Source organism: Branchiostoma belcheri, unplaced genomic scaffold (assembly GCF_001625305.1).
Source record: "Branchiostoma belcheri isolate BF01 breed outbred unplaced genomic scaffold, Haploidv18h27 scaffold1, whole genome shotgun sequence".
NCBI lineage: Eukaryota > Metazoa > Chordata > Leptocardii > Amphioxiformes > Branchiostomatidae > Branchiostoma > Branchiostoma belcheri.
In genome coordinates this window covers 3,823,094-3,848,823 of record NW_017802379.1, presented here as the reverse complement: position 1 = coordinate 3,848,823, position 25,730 = coordinate 3,823,094, and the positions used below count along the sequence as shown (strand labels likewise).

General features: G+C 41.5%; 2 protein-coding genes and 1 pseudogene across 2 annotated transcripts; 2 read left to right on the top strand and 1 right to left on the bottom strand.

The window, feature by feature from the left end:
• LOC109464982 overlaps positions 1-12,564 on the top strand; it is an 18,017-nt pseudogene extending 5,453 nt beyond the window's left edge.
• Positions 12,456-15,606, top strand: LOC109464897. The gene is made up of 6 exons (XM_019762032.1): positions 12,456-12,470; positions 12,792-12,851; positions 13,515-13,588; positions 14,770-14,857; positions 15,253-15,313; positions 15,521-15,606. Exons 1-6 carry the CDS (start codon positions 12,456-12,458, stop codon positions 15,604-15,606), a joined length of 384 nt encoding a protein of 127 aa, XP_019617591.1.
• A 3,931-nt stretch (positions 15,607-19,537) lies between these two features.
• LOC109467867 (replication factor C subunit 2-like) lies at positions 19,538-25,696 on the bottom strand. The gene is made up of 9 exons (XM_019765977.1): positions 25,544-25,696; positions 25,070-25,181; positions 22,542-22,648; positions 22,317-22,418; positions 22,063-22,163; positions 21,524-21,681; positions 21,181-21,246; positions 20,836-21,030; positions 19,538-20,402 (listed from the first exon to the last, which is right to left on the bottom strand). Exons 1-9 carry the CDS (start codon positions 25,675-25,677, stop codon positions 20,286-20,288), a joined length of 1,092 nt encoding a protein of 363 aa, XP_019621536.1. The 5' UTR covers positions 25,678-25,696; the 3' UTR covers positions 19,538-20,285.
• Positions 25,697-25,730: the final 34 nt, after the last annotated feature.

Here is a 25,730-nt window from a genome sequence, read left to right as displayed (position 1 = left end):
AATTGAACCCGGTTTGTATTCAGTGGATGTTGTTATTTGTTTCTCAACACACCACTCTTGACATTAAAGTCGAAAGCATTACCCATAAGTCAGGAATGTCAAAAATTCATGTCAATCATATATGGGTTGAACCATTTGAAATATGTGCGACAAAAACGGTCAGTATTCTTATGTTAGCTCACAGACAGCCTTTAAATGGCGTCTATTTCCAGACATGACTATGATGTTTGAAACATGCCAGTATTATTTTGGTACCTTACAAATAAAGGATGATGTAAGATGACTGTGATGTCATTGTGTTTGTGAAATGAGTTCCGTAGCTTAGCCGCTCTCGTTCCCAGGGGGGGCATGCATCGTACATGAGTCATGTCATCAAGGGGTTCCAAACGTACCACCGGCTTAATGCATCATCCTGTCAGATTTGTGCTTGCCCTTTTGATCAGGAACGAGAGATACAAATCTATAGTGATCCTTGAAACATTACCTTCCAAATGGCTTTGTCGTGAATCGAGTTCCCCTGTCCCAAAGTGGACCCCAAAACTCCCCCGATCTCCCGAACCGTAGACAGGATTCATCGCAGCAGAACGCTAATAGAACTGGGAGGTCACGGTGGGTCTCTGGTTCATTGAATAAGGAAGGAAGGTTTATTTGATAAACTTGGTAAGCTAAAAGCACGGAGGCTTTCTGGAATCTAATAAGGGGTCAAGATGAAGATGGATTATACATTGTTAACAGACCTCCCTCCTGGTGGGACGTCGTGTAACGTTCTATTACCAGAGGACACGGGGTCTGTCGTGGTTTTGTTGCAATATAATAAAGAAATCCGAGTTTTCCTGGTCACAGGGCTTTGTCATTGTGTCAGAAGTGGGCCGCGGGTTGATTGAAAGAAACGTACAAGCTTTGGAGGTCAGTAGGAGAAGGAGAAAGGTCATATGAAAATGAGGTTAGGGACCAGGCCGCAGAGCTGTATAATTTGTTATGTCCTGCTGTAAGTTGATAATAGCAGTGGTCCATTATTTTGCATTGCTCCCTTCTATATGTAATACCTTAGAGGGTACGATTATATATATTTGCATTTGATGCAAATTTTGTATGGTTATGTTTTCATATTTTGCTATTTTATTGTGTACCGGTCAATGTAACCTTCACGAAACGTCAGTTTGTCTGACTAGCGGCTCGACCATCCTGACATCACAACAGCAATATCAAATCTCTCAGACTACCAAATTTCATGTTGAACCTAATCAAAAGTTTCACTGGCCTAAAACAAATTCTACGACATATTCTTCATTTCGTATGCACCGTACATCGCACACATGATTGATAATACAATAAAATCTGTTGATAAGAACATGTCACGTGTTGGTAACAGTATTACTTAACATGGATTCTACCTCCCAGCGTCCCACCATGATAAAACTAAGTCAGTTATCACTGGGATGGTTCTGTGCTCCAATATAGGGGGAACCCAGCTCAAAATTCATGGCAAAATGGACGACACTTAGCTACGGTAGCAATCTGTCATTGTCACAAATGTTGCAGTCGAATGTCAAACATGCGATGCAGACAGATTATGAGACGTTTTCTTTAATGAAAAATCAGGGAGACGAGCGATCGCCTTTAGCCGGGGTGTTTGACGCAGGAGGTGGCATTCAATCAGACTTTGGGGGTGTTCACCGATGTCACTTCGACATAAGTGTCCCAATTCTATTGAAAACTCCACGTTAGCAAAAACAAAACAAGACGAACTGGTACTAGAATATAACGTAAATGTAGAATATTTGAACATAAAACACGTGAAGAGATGTATGTCATACATGTATCGCACCTAAATATAATGATAAGAATAACTTTATTGCTCAACAATGATACGCTGCAACGTATGGCAAATTGTGCAACTGTTACAATTCTATGAAAATAAATAACTCTTCAAAAGACAACGGTATAGGATGAAATTATATACTTAGTGAAATTCATAATATCTAGGCACTTTCTTCTGTGCAATCCTAAATTTGCAACATGAGCTGTGAATCACGTACAAAAGCTGGAATTATGTAATTGACTTATGACTGTGTCAGTAGGCTTTGACCTGAGCGGGCTATAGTATACGTGGATATCTTAGTCGGCTTTTCTCTGTCAGTAAATGAATACGTTAGTTCCAATTCTTATCCTTAATTACGTGACTCTTAAGAGTGTGACTCTACAATTTAATTAGGCATTACTCGTCCTTTGTACCGTGCTTTGAAATACAAAGACGATTGGTCATACATCTCTAAACCAACATCTGCATTCTCCAGGGCTTTATTGTAAAGGTTAGACATATCCCGGTGTGTCACGTAGTGGCGGGGTAATCGTGCAGAATTCGTGGCGCTGTCTGCATCTGATAAGGTTACTTTTCTGTAAAGCCAAATTCGATATTGAACTTCCGATATCAAACGGCAAGTAATCATGTTGATGGAATTCACTTTATTAGGTTTAATGAGCCCTCCCTAGTATGTAGAAACAGAAATTTCAACCTGTCTGTAAACAGAAATTTCAACCTGTCTGTAAACAGAAATTTCAACCTGTCTGTCGACTTCTGTAAAAGTTTATCGATACCGAAAAATAAATGTCAAAGTAAGTTGTAAAAGACACTCCCGAAACATGTCAAAATTTATGCCACCTTCACATTTACCATAGCCGAAAAGCTATATCAATTTTATGGCCGTCTGTCATGAAAATCTGCTACAAAGGAGAGCCATACATTTGACATTTGACAATGTCAAATACTGCCCTGCGTTTCGATATGGCTAGAACGATTGCAGAGAGTCTGTCAGATACTGATGGTTGGCGGTTTTGGAGGGCACTAGATTTCATGGGAAAACAGTTCTGTAGGTTGTAATAGATGGAAAACATTATCCTATCGGTATGGAATAGTTTTCAGGACATCTTCAAGCTGCCCCGATTACATTTGAGCTTTTATCTATAAGAAATACTTGCGATATAAGGGTTTTCTTTTACACGACCAATTATTCGCACCTAGCTGACGTTTCGGTGTCTGTCAGACACCTTAGCTTCCTCAGAGCTTCTGACCGTCAGCAAGGTACGAATAATTGGTTGTGTAGAAGAAACCCCTTATATCCTATACTTTACCAACCCGATGAAACTATTTTCGGACGAAATACTTACTTCTTTCACATAGAGTGAGCCATTACTACCACAGTTACAGTTTACAGGGTTTTTGACAAGTTACAAATCCCTGAGACGTCGGTACTCATAGCTATCGAGCTCAGGAACGTCCACCCAAATTGAGCACTGGTTCTTGCTCCAATGGAGAGTAGATCGGACGTAAACTCAACAAGGGGAAGATACCGTTTCTACTTTTAATTGCAGAAATAGAATAGGCAATGAAATCTGTCCTGACACCGTAGCGCCGGCCGTCCCTTAGTTAATTGTGTTAAGAAACGATAACTTATCACAAGAAACATTGGAAAGATAGTACAGGGCGCCTCAAAGCGTAATTCTCTTGGGAGGGGGATCTGAAACTTTTGTGTATTAGATGACAGAGTAACAACTAGGAGAGGAAACTACATGTATAGGAACACTTAATTCCAATCATGTAACACTGTAAAGGCCACCGTGAATGTATAGTCAGCACAGCGAATGTGACAAAATGATGCTGAATGATGAATATATGCCAGGCGTATTCTCATTAAATGTGTGTGTGAGTATTAATACTCCGCATCCCGCCCCGTGCAGCGCTAAAGAATATCGCGACAGGTGTCTACAGAAACACGGGAAATGTCATAAATAAAGTAAGCGGCTTCATGCACCTGTCACTGTAAAATAGCGGGGAGGGGGTTGGGTATCATACCATTGATGGCCATATCCCCAAAAGCCGCAATACCTGATTGGCCAAAGCTTTCGGTAAGGAGAGATAGAGATAGATTTTGTGCTAGTAGATTGTGCCTTCCTTAAGTTTCCAGCATACGTCAAAGTTGGCACTTGCAGGTCTTTTTATGAATCCACATGGAAGTTAATAGAGGGTACGAAATTCCATTTTCTTTTGTTCGATTGGTCTCTCATTTCGAATCATCTCAATCCCGTTCGCATATAGGGCTCCTATAGTGAATACTCTACCCTTTTCAGGAAGTTTAAGCTCATGATACTTCATTTCACAGATTTACGCACACTTCCTGTCCTTTAATTTTGATATTTTAGACAGTTGTCCGTGACTTTTGCCAGCCGAATAGCCGCGGGTCGAACTTCACCGAATTGCGAGCTCTCGTTTGATAATGACGTCATCCATCATGGCGGCTCCTCTCAAGTCTAATCTCTCCCTCTCCTCGTCTCGGTTTCACCCAACGCCGCGTGAATGACAACGAAGGTTATCCTGAAAGGAATTATCTCTAATCTTAATGGATGATAATAATCATATCATCTATTTATATGCTGTGCTCTACTTAATCATTGTCGGTTTCATATGCAAGCGGTGCACTTAAGTGTATTGAATATTGACGCACATGTAAGGCTAATCTATTTTGCAAATGTACCCGGATTTTTTATGGGAGTAACGTTGGAGGTCATCGACAGTGTAAAAAAAATACGTTAGCTAATATGGGATAAAATAGCGACGTGTGGTTGTAAATTGAGTTATGGTCCATGGGCAACTTCTTCCCACGTTATTCTAAGCTCCTACGTTACATGCATACATAAATAATGTTCTTATAATCCACTGCGAGTTGCCTGACTTTAAGACTCTTCCATCCGTTAACGAAGAGGATGTCTCAGGAGAATCGAAGCTAATTGTGTATTCAGAACACCTTAAGAAGGATTTGAAAGAGGATATGAAATCCCTAGAGGGGGGTCCGATTAGTGGGAAATTATGGGCTTATTTGGTCTATGAGGGAGAAACAAGGAATTAGTGAATGTAGGGGAGATTATGTACTTTTGTATGGCTTTATTTGATAGAAGTCTCGTTTTCCCGTGATACTTTCTTGCGAGTCAGTAATTCAGTAATTTTCCGTTGACCTTGCTGTACGATAGCGTAGACTAGCTAACGTACTGCCGCAAGGCTGGATTTTATGGATCATCACCGCCAGCATATCGATTTTCAACCGTTTGGAAAAAGAACTGAATGGGAATTATGTCCGTTTTTATACCATCTTCTGATACAGAACAAGATAGAGAAGTTAGTTACCTGCTGAAAGAACAAATACAGAAGCTAGTTTGCTAAACTGTCTTCTGAGGCAAGGCCTAACTCGCCAGTTGCAGCATACAGAAAGAAAAGTGTCTAATGAAATAATTGATTATTATCTGATTTGATTATATGGATGACATTCTCTGGGCACCGAAAACTTATACGAGCGAGCGAAGAAGAAAAGTTGGGCAAAAAAAGTTGCCTTCATTATGAAATCGAAGTTGTCAGGAAGATTGACGGAATTGTGTATATATAGATGCGTTTCTTTGTGTATACTCGGCTTCCATATCCTATCTCTTTCTGTGTCTTCCTTCAAAAGTTCAAGTCATTTCCAGTCACCACCCTGACCGTGATCGGATGCTCCTAAAGCGCTGCCCAGTGAAAGGTGAAGGTACTGCAACAGCTGACGTCCACCCACAATCCATACAAACAATCTGCACTCTCTGCACCTGATCGTGACCCGGTGCTCCTAAAGCGCCGCCCAGTGAAGTGTAAAGGTACAGCAGCGTCATTAACGTTCTACCTCATCTCAGGAGAAATGGGTCTAGCTGCTAGATTAGATAAGTGAGATAATTAACTCATAACTGTTGGTTATGAGTCCAGCCTTGTGGTACGCAAATCCTTGTATGTATCATTGGCTAGATCTTTACTTGAATATTGTTGTCAAATATGGTCACCTCTGTCTCGCAATCTGATGTCCTTGTTGGAGGGCGTGCAGAGGCGGGCAACCAAGTTCATTATAGGTGCAAATGCCAATGCTTGTGAACTTGACTACAAGGCTAGACTAGCTCACCTCAACCTGTTACCTCTTTCATATAGGAGAGAGATCGCTGACATCATGTTGTATGTTAAGTCCACGGCTAATGTGTACGATTTAGACATGCATAATTATGTTTCATTTTCATCACGTCCAACAAGAGGTAGTAGGTCTCATATGCTAATGCCAGTTCGCTGCAAAACATCAACATTCGCTACTTCCTACATCCCTCGCTTGGTGGCTGAGTGGAACAGACTGGAAGTCAGAGTCCGGGATATGAGGGCTGTCGCTTCGGGGCAGTCCGAGCTTTAAACATTCAAACGGGGTCTTGTCAAATCGCTGACCAAGAGATTTAATGATCATTTTGTTACTGACAATCTCTGCACGTGGACGTCTGCTTGTCGGTGTGCCACATGTCTAGCAATAAGGCCACGGTAGACATGGGGCACTTCCACGGCCGGATGTACATGTGCAGAGATCTAGCTATTATGAAATTGTGCAATTATATATATTGTTATTATTGTCTACTTACGATGTTGTGCAATATGTTTAATTAGTTTTAACTATGATTGATTGCAATGTCATTTATGTCTTTGGGGAGGGAGCCTGTAAAGGTGGTCTCCACCTGTTTCTCCCTTCCCTTCCACTTGTGGCAAAGCTTGAATAAATAAATAAATAAATAAATAATTACATAAATGAAGAAAAGTACAAGAGTATACTACAGACATGTCTGATAGTTTCTGACTATGCAAGTGAGACTAACCTAGAACGCCCGCCCTTCACGGAAACTTATACATAGTTGGCCATGTCAAATATGTATGAATATAAGACATGTCTGTAGGACTACCAAGGTAGTATACTCTTGCTGAGAAGTTTGCTGAGATACCTCTGGTGAGATCATGTGACTCATGTCACGGTACAGATGAAGCGTGTCACGTGTGTGGATGGAAGCCAGTGGCTGCAGTACTTTACCCGTCACTGGGCGGCGCTTTAAGACCATGTCACGGTCAAGTGTAGCTTGACCGGGTGACTGTAGTATTTTCAGGAGTCGTAGGTACTAGTAGTATGTGTCCCTCTGGGGCGATTTTCTCGAAATATTCGGGGAGCCAGAAACCGAAATTGTTCCCTAAAACTGGGGGCGGGGGTGAGCAACTCACGAACATTTTCACACCCGACATTGGCGAAATAAACGGACTCTACCAATTGCGTAACGGGGGGAGGCGCTCCTTTTAGCGGACCAAATTTATTCTCTTTCCAGCCACTTCCGCAGCCTGGAAGAGACTACCAAGTGCGATGTCATTGCAGGGATGCCAGAAAACTTGCCTCCTTGGTAGGCTCTTTCTTTCTGGCACATCACTTCTACATGTACCCAAGGACATTATAATGTCCTTGATGTACCGGAGTTCTTTTGCCGACCAGGCCACCAGAGAAGAACTTATATTAAAGGTCTTGGAAGACTTGTACGACCCATGTACATGTATTAGATGGAACCACATTCCTTTAGATGAACGCTACATTTCCACGTAGGCAATGACATGGAAGGACACGTGTGCCAGATACTGTACCGTTATCTTGGAAGTAAACTGGCCACGTGGATGCCTTTCCATCTTCGACTTGGCAAGTTACCATTGGCGAGAGGGTCGCCCCCTCTGGAATCTTGGACAAGTCCACTACAAAAGATGGGACACACGGAAAAACAAGCTTCTAATACACAATATCTATCACACGAAATTCAAATAAAAGTAATAAAAAACAAGTCTACATTAATAGTATAGACTCTTAATTAAATGGTTAGAAGCAATGACATGTTCCGTAGGACTTTTAAACAGTTTAACTTGGTCATAACCCACCCCTTAGCGGTTCCCACTTGGACTGGTCCTGGATCTTGAGAGGTCAGATATCACTACCGGCAACAGAGCGTACCGCCTGTGAAGTCCAGACGGCGTCTGTACCGAGGACAGCTAGCACAGTCACCACATCCTCTCCCGCTACCCCGACACAACATGGCGCGTTTCTTCACCTTCTGTGTCCTTCTCTCCTTCATGGTCTGTCTGACGGTTTCCAAGTCGGCTAAGAAGAACCAAGACCCAGAGTTCCAGGAGTACAAGAAGGTGAATAAGAAGGAGAAGTGGAGTCACTTCGAGGAGGGTCTTCATGCCGAAGCCTTCGACCTCATCGCTAATGGAGAGACTATGACGTTTGAGAGAAAGTTGGTGAGTCTGAACTACAGTAGTTATCGTCACATTGTCTATGATATGACTAACTTTGTGTTGTATGGGATATGTTTGGCTATCATTATCGTGATTTGAAAAGAACTACACAGATAAACAGTCTTTGAAAATCTGTCGATTTTGCATATATGCATATGTCTTCATCTACATTTTCTTAGCTATAGTTCTTTCTTTGTTTAAGTTTCAACTCCACGTTTTATATATCGCAATCCTATATTCTTCTGTACATCTCTTCTCTGAGAAAGGAAGCAATTAATATTGTATAAAACATGTTTATGTGGCACTATGCTAGGGGATTCTGGATTCTTCCAGCCGGCTTTTCACCCCTGAAACGTCTGGAAGTTATTTGTTGACATTTGCATCCCGCGTCCCATTGGTTGGACTGCGGAATCCGAGTCCGTTTTACAAGGACTGGGGGAAGTCAGTCGACGTGGCAGTCCCCTGGCGTGTCGGGGACGGACCATGTAATATGGGTAGACGGGGTTCGAGGCTACTAGAAATAGAAATTCAACTACTATTAACTTTTTAAAAGCTCTTTTCATCACTGTATTTCACTCATTATACATTGCTGAGAATAACAAAGACATGGCGACAATGACACGAATGCAGAAATTCTAGGGACGGACCGTTACATCTTTAACTTGTAGCAAAATATATGAATATCTAAGTCTAAGAGGCAGGATGTTGTGTTCTACAGTGACTCCCATGCGAAAACAAATAAACAAACAAATCAATAAACGAATGAACGAACAAGCGAAGAATGAAAGAACAACTATAGCACAAAATCCGAGCCTTGTTGCATGACGTTATTTTGAGATTTGCCAGTCCCCCGCGACACTATTCATGAACCTCCCCTAATCCCCGGTGCCATCCCGGTGTGCAGTTGACACTTGGGCGATTATGTACTGTTTTCTTTTCTACAGTGGCAGATTTGCATGTGGGGAAAAGTTCCTGTGCATGACAATCGTCGCAGAAGAAAATTACTTTACATCTCTGCGGGAAGCGTGTTGACGAAACAAAGCCGCTTGTGTACTTTGAAATGATTACTTGTTGTGTCACCTTGCTTGGGTTATTACAACAGGATGCTAGTATTTGATTGAAAACACGTTTGACCTACATTTTAGCAAGTTTCTTCAACTCCCATCCTCCTTCGCAGGGCTAAAATCCTCCGGTTCGGTTCCTTCGGGCTCCTTCGCAGGGCTAAAATCCTCCGGTTCGGTTCCTTCGGGGTAAACCCGAAGGAACCGAACCGGAGGATTTTAGCCCTGCGAAGGAGGATGTCAACTCCTAACTTGTTCATTTCTCGTAAACTGTTTTGAAAACAGTAAGTCCGAACGCCCCTGGAATAAGAAAAATGTTGTGCCAAGCCAAGGTCTGAGACATTTGTCTCGTTTTTGTGAAGATTTGGTTTCTTATCACGACTCCATCAGACTCTAGATAAACGTAACCCCCTGTAAAGCTCTGTGATATTGCCAAAACGCAAATTATGCAATAGTAATATGCAATACACCATCCACAAGGCCTGTTGTGAAGACGTTCATAAAGCTAACATAATTTACAGCAGCTATTTATATCGGAGTTTCGGGACCATATCTTTCAGTAGCTTTGCAGTTTGGCAAACATCTCCAAAGAAAATATGTACGTCTTTCCGCCTGTCTGAATACAAGGTCAAGAGCCACAGCCGGTGTTCCTGCATCAGACGTGTGCAAAATTTATTCATAGACCACATGCCTTATTATCAACGCCTTTTGCAACATATGCATGACGAGCATACTAGTAAACTATGCCGTCGGTATGTCTCTGATGTCTCTGACGTATTTGCGCTTGACACGCAACCAAGACCAACACTAACCAGTTTTATATTCCATGACTATGACTGATTTGTCGATCGCAGATTCATTGATCACCTATCAATTTCCATCATTCATCTGTAGATTTTTATTGATAAAAAATAGATGGTAGGGTATTGTTTTAGAATACAGCTAAAAGTAGCTGTCTTTTGTTGTGCGTTTGCATGTGCGCGTAGTCTAGTCCGTTTCCGCCAACGGGATATTGGACAGGTAGACGGGTCGACAGATACGGAAGTGGCCGTGCAAATAGAAAGTCGCAGTCCGAAGTTTCCGTATGTTTCGAGCGACGAGGGATCGTGTCAAGCCAAGGGAGAGGGGCACTGTAAGTAATCCATGGCCTCTCGCGTTTTGATATGGCGATAATTCAGTCGGCTGTCCTGACATCCAGACGTCCCCCAGGTTGGTACAGTTCTTCCGATCATCTGCTTTCCTTCAGCGGCTTTGCGTTTCGTGTGTTTAGACTTGAAGAGAGGAAATGAAAAGAAACATAGAACACCAGTCCTATGTCGTATCAAGGAGCTTTAAATATTAGTAGTTCTAACCACATTAATCATGAACAAATGCAACAACAACATGGCATCCAAAGTAACAGCAAATTTTACGATCTGTGTACCTACGGTGTTAGATCGGTGATGATTGAGCTGCGATCGAAGAAATTGGTTTGACCTTGGCTAACATTTGTACTGGTTTTACTTGCTTGACAGTCTGATTTCTCCTACCGCCCCTGACATTGCACCCTTGACCTTTGATTCTGAATGCTTGTTTTCCAGGACGACAAGTTCGGGTGTGTCCTGACGTACGCTGCCAGACCGGGCGGGGTGCCGTCTGAGGTGAGTGACGTCAGAATGATTGACAGCTAATTGTCATAGCAGAAATATCACCAATTTTAGCGGTGTGTTTCTAGAATGTATTTCAAGGAAAAAACTTTTTTAACTCACATGTACACGAATGCAAATCAAGCTTGTTGTATTTCCGTTAGTTTGACAGTGGTTACAAATGAACGCAACGGAAAAAGACAGCCTACTCGGAAATAAAAATAACCTACGGACAGGTAAATCCGTTAGTGACTGATGAACATAATTTCCCACCAGGAATGGAGACTGACCATGACGATGAGCCCGGATGGAAGTGCATATTCCTGCCAACTCAGGGTAGAAAGGTATCGTCTTCTTCTTTTGAATTGTCTTGGCTTTTTTTACAACATTCAATTCGTATGTTATGTAACCAGTGAGGTCGTACGATTAGCTATCCTCACACAATTTTATTTTTCCACAGGCAAGAGCAGAGGTCTGATCTGATGCTTGAGCACTTCCAGCTGAAGGTGAAGGGACGCCAGGTGTTTGGATACAGCGACATTTATGTGAGTAGATGACTTGTCTTGGATGTTGATATTTCGTTTGATTGTCTTCACAATCATTTTACAGTAAACTAAGGAATGGATTTCCGGCCTTTAGTAAAGATGTATGCACGAGTTACTAGTATTCAGTTATTGATACGTGACTTCCTTTCCCCTCACAGAAGGGCGAGGAGGTGAAACTGGACACGTCTGAGTTCGTGGTGGACGAGAAAGCTTTGGAGGGTAAGAACCTTACTTATAAAACATCTCCTCTACAGAATACTTACTGTAGTAAACTTATCCTCTTCGTCCCTTGCATGACATACATGTATATAACGCCATGACTTTTTTCTTCCATCTGGGTCTATCCTTTGTCACCTAGTGTATTCTGTATCTGTATGGCCAGAATAACCGCCCTTTGGCATAACACACCAGCTTCGCAGGCACGCGGCGCGGCGGCATCTGGCTACATTACACTGAACGACTTGTTACACCTACCACTTGAACATCTAACTCAAAACATTGTTAAAGCTATCTAATGATAATGCATCTACTGTATTATTCACCAGAAAGACTGTTATCGTTTGGAAGAAAACACTTGAAATGACTGAGCAATATTTTCCTCCCTTTTCAGTTTCAAGTGCTCCTGAAAAATTTGGCGGGAAAGTGTCTGCAATCTTCTTGGTGACGGCGATACAACAAGACCACGATGAGCTGTGACGTCACTAAGACTTTAGCCTTCTTCCTTACTTCTCAAGAAAAAATATGCAACAATAACAATCACGCCAGTTTAGTTTTTTAGATATTAAGTTTTGCAATCACACTAACATGACGTAATCTCGTTGAAGTAGTGATGTTAGGAATGGAATGTTAGGGATATATCTCAGAGGGAAAGACTCAAAGCCACGTAATTCTATAGTTTCAAATACTGTCCATATGATATAGTGGACGTAAGGTAATTTCTGTGGATCAAGATCTGATAAAGATCACAGATTAGTACTTCTGTTTTAGCTGACTATTGAGTACTGTACTGAGCTGCTATGTAAACTTGTGGAAACGTTACAGTGTCAGTGAACTGTGGAAAGATAGAACTCTCTTTTATATGCATGTCCATGTGGCAAAAATGTACTTTTGATGAAACACGTGCCTTGTGAGATTACCTTCTGGTAGCAGCGAATTGTTTACAGCAATAAATGTTCTGTCACTTTCTATGTGTTGTGCATTTTTTATTGCCATCATTGATTAATACCAGTACTTCATACGCACGATAGTACAAACCACGCAGATTGGATAATTGCAGAGTTTCGGTTAGCTGTTTTTTGTCCCCAGTATACGGCTTAAAGACTTGACCAACCAACTATCCTCACTACTACACACACTCTTGATTTACACACTGTTTACTTTCGTAAGGCTTAACACTTAACATTTGGTGTTTCAGGACGAGCACTTCTCCTGCAGTTTCACTTACGCAGCCAAGCCCATCAACGTCACAGACGAGGTCAGTTTCTGCTCCTGAAATATTCCGTGCCATGGCTTTGATAATCTACAAGCGAATGTTGGAAGGCTAAATCGTTACGTTCTTAAACTCTCCGTTTTTTGTTACAAACGGCTTTCGTTACGATCTTGCCTTTCAACGTCTGTTCGGAGATGACCCCCTTGATAGTTTTAGGAAATTCTTGTACTAGGTAATATATCGTAGAACCATTTTTAATTTGTTGATTGTGCCACTGATTAGACAATATATTTATACATATGTTACAACGTGTTGAAACTAACTTACAATCATAATTGAACAGTACATTTATTGGTAGTCTTGTTTTCTACATTTGAGAGAAATAATTAATAATGGGCAATATTTGTTTGTTTTATCCTTGTTTGACGTAAATTTTGTCGAACGTTTTCATTACCGTAAATTATTTTCACAGAAATACAGCAAAAAGCATTCGTGTTACCACGGCGCTGCTGGCTTTGTCACACCGAAGTTATGATATATTCTAACTACAAATGATTATGGTCCCCTTATCCAGAGGAGTGGCGAATGACTCAGTCTTTCCAGAAAGTGTCTTTTTCAAGATGGTGACCAGAGGAAGTCGCTGCTACGTCATCAAAGTCTTCTACATGTGTCTAAACTAATCTGACAGAAGTGCACTTCTTGTTGTAGGAATGGAGAATTTCCTTGACCGTAAGCCCTGACGGGAGTGCCTACTCCTGTCACTTCTTCTGCAACAACGAACGGTAAGAATGGCCACGTGATCATCACGTGACCGCGGGTAAGATGACGGACTTGGTTGCAGGTGTCAACAACATTCTACCAAATTTGGAGCAATTACTACAGCGTTTGGCTTTAGTTTGACTGAAACGTTACTTGTAGATGAAGATTCAAAACAGCTAAATGAGGAGGATGATTGACATCTGTTTGTCAAGACCGCCATGTTACTCACCATTTCACCCTTATCTCAGGGTGAATGACCCACCTATAACAGCCGTCTGAATCGTCTTTCCTGTTGTAGGAATGGAGGCTAACATTGACAAGAAGTCCGGATGACAGTGCATATTCCTGCCAGGCAGAAAGGTAGTATGGCCATTTATGAAGCTGCCGATGCGTGTAGGTGCCATCTTCGTTGCGAGTAGACGCCATCTTCAATGCACCCGTTTTCTAAACGCACTCCATGGATCCAAACAGTAGACATTGTCAACAACTATAAAAATTGAGCAATTATCACAAAAAAAAACCGGATTAGCAAGCTGATGTAAAGCTGTAGCTTTGGAAGATCCGAACGCTACTTAACATGAAATAACATTAGAATTTGCAAAGATTACAGCAAGAAACTGCTTAGCTTTCGTATGTAGTTTAGTCCATGAATAACATAAAAAAAGAAGAACGTTTTGAGAACAGAACAGTTTTGTTTGGGAAATTTCATGGCAAATTTTGGACAATACAAGGGTTATGTGCTCGAAGATCCTCGACACAACATACGAGAAAGAACATGGTATGGGTAAGTATAGTACAGTTCAAAGACCTTTCGAGGGCAGTGTTGCTTTGAAAGTTTCTTCCTACATGCGACAACTACATTTTACGCTGCCTATGGCTAGTCGCTTGTGTACAGTATAATTTAGTTTAAACTCAGACAGAAAAGTCAAATGTTAGGCAATACTGCCCAAGGAGACCAACAACCAATCGATATGGAGGACCCAGTTATCACATAGTCTATTAAAAAACCTTTGAAATATCTATCAAGCTCACTAAAACATAACAAATACACCTGGTATTAAAATAAGTTCAAAGTCAACCCATATTATTTTGGACTTTCTTTTTGTAATATGTTTCAAACTTGACAGAATATTTTCATCATTTGTTAAGCTTCACGGAAATGCTGTCTGGATTTCGATTTACACTTTTCTCTTCTTCCTTCCAGACAAGGTCTGACGTCAGAGGTGGCGTTCCAGAAGTTCCACCTGAAGGTCAAAGGTGACGCCACCCGCTATGGATACACAGAAGTCTACGTAAGTACTACATGATCAGCGCCATCCGTTGTTTACGCGAAAGAGAGCGAAATCAAATGTTTATTATAACATGTACATAGCATTTGAGCTATAGCAAACAAGGGCTTAGACAAGCGACTTTGAAGGATCTTTGATAGGGATATGGCGTTTTTGTCTATTGGCCGCCAAAAAAACAACAAAAAAAAACAGAAAAAGAAACAAACAAACAAACAAACAACGGTACATGTACGTATTTCGAAATCCATAGTAAATTGGTAAACAATCATTGGTTTGGGTGCTATTGATAAGCACAGGGTTGACGTTAGCACTAGTTCTGATGAAATGAAATATATTAAAGCTATCTTCTGGCATTCGAACACCTGTTGAATGTTTTTGAATCGTAATTTGTTCCACAGAGTGACCCTGACACCAAGTTGTCCCAGGAAGAGTACAGTGTAGATGAGGACAAAATGGAAGGTGAGTGACCATGTCTAGCCAGTATTTCAATGTTCGAAAAATAAGCAACATAATAACACAATAATTTTGACAGATGTATGAATTGTTCTTGGTAAGAGACAACAACTGTTTTTCACGGACAATCACGGTACATAAAGAAGTTTCAAATTTTGTTATTGAATTGAACAAATAGTAAAATTATGATCATTCTTTTTAATTTGTCTCCAGTGACCCAAGTCGACGGCAAGTTTGGTAACCGGTTGTCAGCAGTGGTGATCGTGGCCGGCATGCCCCTCAACCACGAGGAGTTGTAACGGCAGACAACCTTAGGCGGCCAGATAGATCGGGAACCACCACATGTTTCTCTTTGAAAATCACGAGCCATATTTCGGAAACAATGTTATTGATCTAGTAGAAAGTAATTGTCTGAAAGTATGCAGGAGTCGCCATAATGTAAGGGATGGGGAACAGTTATGGTAGACTATGATTTGTATTTTTATTTGCTACTGATAGACTTTACTTACATGTAGTAACATTTCATTGTTGAACATTGAATAAGTCTTAGTCTTAGAATAAAACTCTGGTAGTTGTAGCAAAACGTTACGTAGCATAGCTCAGTCTAGTTCTAGTTACAAAGGACGGAGTACCATCTTAAAGTATCGTAGTTTGGGAACCTTATCTTATACTAGTAAGTCCAACAGAAGGAAGTAGCAATATGTCTTACATGTTACCTTGCCATACTGCTCTCAAGCTGATCTTAGAATCTACTAGTATTGTGGCTCGGGGAACAAATTTCAGTACTGGTGCTAAATACCTGCTTTTATACATTTTTAATAAAATGATGAACACTTTGTTAAATTCTTGATTTTGTTTACATTAGTTACTACTTATTAGCATCCTATCACAGAGACAAGTTATTTGACGGTGTCTGACTTAATATATTTGAACCTGTTCAGTTCTTCTTTTCTAAAGTAAGTATGCCAGTCCGGCATTGGCCAATCAGAGGCAGAAGGAAGTTGTGTGCGGTTTCAAGGCGCCCCACGTTTGCCGAACAGCGCACCTCTCAGGAACTCCTCCCTGTAAAAGGCGGGAAAAACACAGATGCATGTGTATGGTTCCTGTTAACCCGAACAATCGCACTACAGGAGTGAGTTTTAGGTTTAGGAACGTCTGCAAACACCCATGTACGTTGTTTGTATGCCCAAAACGTTTCTGCACGTCTAGTGAGGAGTGTACTTCCAGTTAACATCATTACAGACGTCAAACAAAAGGTGTCTAACTACGAGCTTGTCTGGTACAATTTGTTTGAGACCGTGATCTGGTCTTTCATGTGTTGTAGTGTTGCAGAAGCCAGCTGAGAACCGAGCAGGCTAATTTGGAGCTCCGAGTAAGATTTGGAAGTGCTTCCGTTGATCAAAGGACGGCTGTCAAGTTCCGAACATATCACTTAGACTCTGGGGAACGCCAGCGATAGAAGTAATCCTCGACGATGAAACACGGAATCAGATAAAATAACATTCGAAGCCTATAAAACATGGACAATCTTGTTTGTCAACACCCATATTAAACCACGGCAAGTAAATTATGGATGACATCCTCTGTAAACACCTAATCTAATTGAGGGCGAAAAAGTAACATGTAAGGTATTTTCGAAATAGGCACCACATAAACGTTGTAATAAGACTTGAAACATGGTATTACAGTCTTTTATTCCTGCATTCAAGAAGTGCAGAAAGTACATGTGGTAAGCATAGTATCACCCAAGACGGCCAAATTAGGAGTATTGGAATATTGGAGCCCAGGCGTAAACTAACTAGGATCCGATGGCATCCAGAAACAATTGGTACGTGTTTTACTTACTGTCTGAGACAGTAGTACTCCCAGTCCTGATACCCACACACCAGCGGCTTGCAGCAGGTGGGACTGATGACTTCACCCCGGTGGAAGTACAGACCGCACTGCTTACCTTCCCTCAGACACGGCTTTTGGGGATAGATACAAGGTACTAGTAACTTTACTGCTAGACAATTTCTAACATATAGGTCGATATTCTTAAACTACAGGAATGAGGACCCTGGGTCCTGCCATAAACAATTCCCCGCTGTGGCTTCTCCAGCAGCTTTAAGATGGGATGTATCATACAATCTACACTTTTCCAAGTAAAAAAAATGTTTACGGAGAACCACGCACAAGTTCTGACTGTTACGTCCAGGCTCTTTTTACTTCAAAAGTATATCTCCATATGCGTTTAGAAACAAGATAATTCCGTCTAGTGCATAAACGACACCATAGGGGAGTCTTTTCCCCTTTCAGAAGTGTGATCTTACTTTAAGAGCCTGGTATCACAAGAAACAGCGCTAAAGATCATGAAAGAAAAGCCATTTACAAGGAGAGCTACACGATTTTGCTATCAGTAAAGTGCATCAACTTGGGCTTTTTACAACGATGCCAACGACGATCAATCACGGCTTTGTTGTAAAGGAAAAGTGACAATGTGCACAGCAGAAGGTGAAAGTCTCCCATTATCGAAATGGAATATTAGTGACACGGGAGTACTTTCATACAGACCTATTTGTCTTTACTTGGAGGTATAAGTGTTTTATACATCCATGGTCTGTACCTTTGTATAGAAAAGGTTTAATGGCGAGAGTCTCAAAGATATTGACAGATAGATAGCATCTGAGTAGGGGTGTGAAATGCCTCATAACCTTCACTGGGTGCGTCAATGAGTGGGGAGAGTTAATAGAGGGTAAGAATTTCCCATATGTACTAGAAACGGCATAATGATATTTTCGGCACATTTGACGTGTCCATCTTCTTTTGAAATGTACTACAGCTCTCAATAGGGAAGGGACATACGCAGCAAGGAAGTGTGTTTCTGTTAACCGAAGCGAACACCGGCACCACATAGGTTCGATCTGTTAAGTGTTATTGGTTAGTTCGAAATTTCTGCAACTCAAATCCCAAAGCAGACGGATACTGCCTGCACATACGATAGAGTTGATGGCCTTCATCTAACCGACCATTTGGAAGTGCACTCCGTTACGGAGTGTTGAACATACATGTACTATATCAGCTTTATAGATTATCCTACCCAAAGCTACCGTATTTTAAGGTTGTACCTGCTATTGTTGGGATAATTTGATCCTCTATTCCAATGATATTGTTCAACTTGGTCATCCAGCAAAAAATCAATTGCTGTAACAAAGCTTAAGGTAGTTTGTTTTCTCACCTGCGGACCTGGATTCTTCGGGCCCTCCTCCGACGTCCTTTCCGACATTGCCGTAACAACGCAGACGACGTTCAGGAGAACGAAACTGCCGACAAGCGCCATGACAACGGACGAGGACATCGCTGAACGTTTTTTCCTCCAGTCAGACGCCCGTGTTAGCGTTTCAAACAGCCAGAAGCAGTATTTATACCAGTTCGGCTGGATGAAAATGTGTAGGTGTAGGTTTCCAGCCTTTAGAACTTAACGACGTCATACGGGGAGTTGAGATGAGGCCCAGGGGATCTTAGTTTTAACACGTTACGACGTGTTCAAAAGGCGTTATAATGGGCGCAGCTGGTACTTGAGTTGAGCTATGATTTGAACATGTGGTTTGTGGTCCGCGCAAACTTTATGGTAACGTAGATGTAAAGGATTTTGCAACAGCTTTACGGTGCGGCAAATGAAACATTTTGAGTCATTTTCTTTCTAAATGCCCTTAAACATACATGTATCCTTGAAAAAGTTCATGTCTAAAAAACACCATTTTCAAAAGCAGCTCACCTTAAGCTCAACCTCAAGTGATGTATGTAGATTACACCAACCATTTGTCTCATACTGACATACTTATTAAAAATCTTCGTAAGTAGTAATTTGCAGGGCTTAATTAACTTCATCACAGAAGACTGGAGATTGGAAATGTTAATTTATATGGCATTATAAAATTTGGATCATGTTGCGTACAAGACAGGATAATTGTTATTTTTGTTTGTTATGATTTCACATTAATAAGTGTTAAGTGTGTTCTGAGGGGTGGGGGCTAATGAGTTAGCTGAAAATTTGTTTCGTTAACCAAAGTCTTTTTACAAAACATCTTCACTGCACACTGAATCCCAAATGCACTGAATGGAGAGTGCAGCATATGCACTCAGAATGATAGATGTTTATGACATAATAGTTTGAGTCATATTGAGTAATAATATCACTATGTGAATTGGAAAAAAATACATTAAAGGTTATATCATATGTAATGTGACATATTTTTATTTTGATCGCATTTCTTGATTATTGTATCGCTTGGCTTGTGCACAAGCAAGATTGTTGGACCATAGAGGAAAAATGTGTGTATGAAGTCCCCATGTTTTTGTGAATACTGTTGTGTATATGAAGTCCCTATGTAGACAGGTTACATATTCTTTCATCAGGATGGCACACACTTGTATTGAGAGTATCTGTATATAAATCCATGACTTGCTGTGTCGCTATGTTGGCATGTTCTCCATCTCAGGAGGACACATATTTTACATATAAACCGTTGAACTGTTGTGTATGAAGTTCTTTTGTGTGAAGACTGTTATGAGTATGAAGTCCCGATGCAGGGCACATACATGTAGTCAGCGTATCCGTATATAAATCTATGACCTGCTACAGTGTATGTCTCTATGTTGGCAGATTACATATTCCATATCAGGTACACACATATTCTTACATATAAACTGCTGAACTGTTGTGTGTGAAGTTCTATGTTGGTGTGAAGACTGTTGTGTGTATGAAGTCCCTATGAAGGGCACATACATGTAGTCAGAGTATCCATATATAAACCCATGACCTGTTGTGTCTCTATATATTCTTCCATTTCAAGAGGATACATATTTTACATATAAACCGTTGACCTGTTGAACTGTTGTGTAAGAAGTTCTATTTTGGTGTGAAGACTGTTGCATGTATTATGTCCCTATGCATGGCACATACATGTTTAGACTATCCTTATATAAACCCATGTCGCTATGTTGGGATATCCTCTGGAGGAACACTCTTCAGACACAGTCTAGCCAGCAGGCCTGCCAGCTGCAGCAGGGAGTCTACACCCTGGACTATCCTCATGTGGGTGTAACCAATCTCCTGGGGGGTGGTGGGGGGTGGGAAGTTGTACATTTTACACAACATCTTTCACCTACTAAAGCTAGAACTGGAAATCTTTGCAGTATGTTTTAGTTTGCAGTGAATTTTCGCCTTCATTCAGAATAATGAAGAAACATGGAAAAGTTCCAAACTCTCAAATTTCTAGCAAATGGTTCAAATTGTACATATATAAAAGAAAGAGAACATTTTCTTGTGTGAGTAAACTTTGGTATCAACAGTACATGTACAGATTATCTCAGAGTTGCAATTCTAGAAATCAGTAAATGGCATCACAAAAATCCATACAGAACAATACACACATTTGCATCTTTTTCATTAGTATACATAGTTATGACTTATGGTTTGAAAACACAAAGCCTTAACTTTCATGAACCTATAACTTCAAACCTGGATACTCCATAATAGTACTTACCTTAATAAACTCCAACTTGAGGTACTCGTGCATCTGGTATGTCTTACACACACGGAAGATGTTTCCGATGATGTCTTCAGGTGAGTAGCCCATCTTCCACAGGTGCTTCAGGATCTTGTAGGCTTCGTCAATGTTGGCGTCCACACAGTGGCCCAACATTTCCTTCACCAGGAGGGGGTGGGGCTCATCACAAACCTGTAAGGAGTTCAGTTTCCATATTTCATTACCTCTGCAAAGATGGTTACAACATTCACCTAGAAGGTTATGTTTTCAGTAAACATGGTTTTCACATATGATCTTTCTGGATCCACTATATAGTATAGCAGTATATGATAAGTCACTAACCTTGAACACATTCTCACTGTTGACATATCCAAAGCCAGACCATGTGGACTGTAAGTTGTTCAGTGCCTGGATGGAATGACAGATACATAAACTGTATTGGGGTGAAACATGTACATGTCATGTAGTGTACTGATGAAGAAACATTAGAAAAAAAACACACACAAATAACACTGAATAACAACACATCACCATGATGCCTACAAGTTAAATATAAAATAAATTAAGCTACAAAACAAAGACATTTAGAATCCAATACGATTCAAAAACCCATAGATGTATAGTCAAACCTGGTGTTATCCTTAAGGACAGTTACACAGATGCTTCACTTCACTAATATGTGTACCTGTCTCATGTCCCCCTGAGCGGTGAATATGATAGCCTCCAGCCCGTCGTCTGTGTGTTCTACATTCTCCTTCTCACACACAAACAGCAGTCTCTCCAGGATCTGGTTATCAGTCAGCTTACTGTACCTCAGCACTGCACAGCGAGACTGGATAGCCTCTGGGAGAAAACATGGAGGAAAAACAATTTCATCTCACATATAAATATATGTATACTGTTTTATACTTGTGTCACAAGGAGTTACTGACAACACTGCTTTGCCATATGGGTGAAATTCTGTGGATCCTACAGGGTGGGCATTTAATCCCCCTTTTGGCACAACTATTTGAGGTTGCATTTGTCTTTTTGGATAATAGGGACATTAAGTTGGGGGCCCATTGTATGGGGGAGCTTCAGGCAGTAACCTCATGTGTTTAGTACAGATGTAACACAGATGGGAGTCTTTTATTTTACCTTTTCTTCATTCCTTTTCGTTTTGTCATCTCTTCTTTCTTTCTATCAAACTCATTTGTTTGCAGGAAGAGTGGTGAAGATTCTCACCTATGATCTTATCTGAAGCGTTACAGGCCAGGGCAAAGCGGGTAGTTTTGGAGTAGATCTCCATAGTTCTCCTCAGGGCCTGCTGGGCTCCATCTGTCATACTGGGGAAGGAAAAAAAAAGGAACTGCTGGTGAAAAAGTTTCATTTGTAACAAGAGTAAGTCAATGCACAAAATACTGGTAACACAACACTGAATACCTTTTATTGTTTTAGCACATACTGTAAGTGAAGAAAATGATGAAGATAAGTGTTACCTGTCTGCCTCATCCAGGATGATGATTTTGTGCCTCCCTTTGGGAAGAGTGACTTTCTGCTGGGCAAACATCTTGATCTTGTTCCTCACCACGTCTATTCCTCTGGAGAGAAAACATAAAACAAAGGGTTTTAACGTGTGTGAATGAAGACTGGGCTTGAAATAATCTGTTTGCTGCAGATGAGATTCCAATAACTTCAGTATGTTTTTTAAAACATTTTATTACCTGTCATTTGAAGCATTCAGTTCCAGTACGGCATCCTTATATGCTGGTCCCAACAGGGTCCTAGCCAAACACAGGATACTGGTTGTCTTTCCTATACCTGGGGAGCCCTGTGGAAAACAGGAAAATGCTCTTTGATGTAGAGAAACATCTCATCATATGATAATCAAGGAGGCTTTATCATAAGCAACACTGAACATATAAAAGGTTAGCAAAGGAGAACATTATCTTAAATCAATTATTACCTATTTTCAACCATTTGGGTAATATACAGATACAACTCACAAGTTACTTGTCACAATAGCATTTACAATTTGTACATGTGATGTTGATGGGACCAGCTGTTATTAGGCAAGTCGACACAGGAGGCCTTTAACGAGCTACAGTCTAACATCACTAAAGCAGTAAAGAAACATGTTCCAAAAAAAACACTTGACTGTGGAAAAACAAGACTAAAGCCGAAATGGATGAACAGAAACTCCTATCGGAAGACCAAAAAAAAGCACCATGCATGGACAAAATATCTCAACACCAAGAGCACGCGTGATTGGGAAGCGTACAAGAAAGCGCGAAACGCGGCCACTCATGCAACCAAGTATGCACGCAGAAGCTTTGAGAAAATGCTTGCTAAAGAGGCCAAAACCAACAACAAAGCATTCTGGAGTTACGTGAACAGCAGAAGAACAACCAAATCACAAGTAGGACAACTTAGGGATGCACATGGGAATATTGCAACAACAGACAAACAAAAAGCAGAGGTGCTGAATGAACAGTATTACAAAACATTCACACATGAGAACCGGGATAATATTCCAGTATTCCAGTGCCACCAAGGCTCAAAACTGGAAACCATAGAAGTGACTGAGGACCTGGTGTACAAACAACTCAAGTCACTAAGGACGGATAAATCCCCAGGGAACGATGGGATGCATCCCAGGATACTGAGAGAACTTGCACATGTGATTGTTAGACCACTGACCTCAATATTTCAACTAAGCATTAACAATGCTGAACTTCCTGACCAATGGACAGAAGCCAGCATCACCCCGATTTACAAGAAGGGAGATAAATCGGACCCAGCTAACTACAGACCAGTGTCACTCACATCGGTACCGTGCAAGATGATGGAGAGACTCATTTCTGACGCAATAATAGATCACATCAAGAAAAATGACCTCAGCTGTGTACAACAGCACGGCTTTACCCAAGGCAAGTCAACGGTGACCAACCTGCTAGAGGCCCTAGATGTGTGGACTGAAACTTTGAGCCACCAAGTACCTGTTGACGTCATATTCCTTGATTACGCGAAAGCGTTTGATACAGTACCACACGAGAGATTGCTAAGGAAACTTGAGTCACATGGGATTGTGGGGAAACTCTTGAAATGGATAAGAACATTTACTCACACGCCGCACGCAACAAGTCGTGGTGAATGGCAAAGCATCCAGCCCTAAGCATGTAGCCAGCGGAGTTCCGCAAGGGTCGGTCTTGGGCCCGCTATTATTCATGATCTTTGTCAGCGATATCCCCGCAGAGCTAAAAAACTTTGTATCACTTTTTGCGGACGACACTAAAGTATATGCAGCGGCGCAAGAATGTGAAGAGAACTCCCACAGTGAGTGTCTGCAAGCCGACCTAGGAAAACTCCAAGAATGGTCAGAGCGGATGCAGATGAGATTTCACCCGGATAAATGCAAGGTCCTACACCTTGGGAAAAACAATCCTCGTCATGAATACACCATGTCAAAAGCAGATGGCACACTGCACAGGATAGAGTGCATCGAGGAAGAAAAGGACCTGGGTGTACTAATCGACAGTAAGCTGAGTTTCAGCAGCCATGTACAAACCCAGGTCAACAAGGCCAACAGAGTACTGGGGACTATCAAACACACCTTTAAGTACCTGGATGAGGACTCTTTCATGTTGCTATACAAGAGCCTAGTCCGCCCACACTTGGAGTACGCTACAGCTGTATGGTCACCCAGAACCAAGAGGGACAGAGACCTGTTAGAAAGGGTGCAGCGAAGAGCGACAAAGCTAGTGTCAAGTATAGCCCACCTCTCATATTCGGAAAGGCTAGCAGTCCTGGGCCTACCAACGCTGTACTACAGAAGGCAGAGAACAGATGTGATACAGCTGTTCAAAATCACACATGGGATAGACATGGTGCGTACAAACCAGTGCAAGTTGTGCAACAGGATGTCACTCACACGCAGCAGTGCCACAAATACCAGGGGTCACCAATACAAGTACCAGGTCCAACTGGCAAAAGGGCAGAGGTCAAACTTCTTCTACACACGAGCGATTCCAGCCTGGAATAGACTGTCAGAGAGTACAGTATCCAGAAGTACTGTGAACCAGTTTAAAGCAAGACTGGCGATCGAGTGGAAGGATCATCCGGACCAGTTCCAGTACAACTTTAGCTACTGACTGCCACTACCGCCAAAGCTAGGCCAGCCTCATTACCCTAGATGGTACCTACTGGCTGATCTTCAAGGTGAGAAATTCAAGGTGAGAAATTATATACTTACTGCTATGATAATGTTGGGCATGTTCCCCTGTTGTGAGAAGATTTCTAGTCTGCTGACGGTGTCCTCATTCCCAACCACGTCTGACAGCTTCACCGGGCGGTACTTTTCTACCCTGTGCACGTGTGGAAATGATACAACATAAAGCCCGGCCCCACGTTTACTGGATAATTAATTTCTCGTTTGGTACACTAAAAAGGGAAGAAAAGGCCCAGCAATTAATAGAAAAGTCATTATCTAAAGAGCATGTCGTATGGCTCAAACTGCAAAATGGTACTGCATAAAACTACCATGCATACCTAAGTTATTAAATTATGTTGTTGTTGTTGTAATGTTGTCAGTGTTTAATGTCTATTACTCCGCTAGACATAGTCTCAGGGTGCCATCAACAAAACTACTCATCACAAAACATTGTGTGGGAGGGGGGAATTCGCTACAGACGATTCAAGAGAAAAATGTCTCAAGAGTACATCTTACCAAGGAAGCTCGTAGCCAGGTGATGAACCAGAGGTACCGGGCTTTGCCTTGTCGGCCTTCTTAGCGTCTTCCTTCGGCGCCTCCTTGCTGGTTTGAGGCGTGTCCACTTCCATGTCGCCCTGTCCGTCAGCCATCTTTGCCACTTCGCGCCAAATTTTCAGTCGGGCTATGCCACTCATAATATGGG

Bases quoted from the DNA above. Each gene is read 5' to 3' on its own strand.
- LOC109464897 (XM_019762032.1), top strand. The intron at 12,852-13,514 runs GTCAGTTTCTGC...TTCTTGTTGTAG, and splicing joins CCATCAACGTCACAGACGAG to GAATGGAGAATTTCCTTGAC. The intron at 14,858-15,252 runs GTAAGTACTACA...TTTGTTCCACAG, and splicing joins ATGGATACACAGAAGTCTAC to AGTGACCCTGACACCAAGTT.
- LOC109467867 (XM_019765977.1), bottom strand. From the start codon at position 25,677: ATGGCTGACGGACAGGGCGACATGGAAGTGGACACGCCTCAAACCAGC. The intron at 25,182-25,543 runs GTAAGATGTACT...ACACGTGCACAG, and splicing joins CCTGGCTACGAGCTTCCTTG to GGTAGAAAAGTACCGCCCGG. The intron at 21,247-21,523 runs GTACACATATTA...CATTCCATCCAG, and splicing joins CTCAGGGGGACATGAGACAG to GCACTGAACAACTTACAGTC.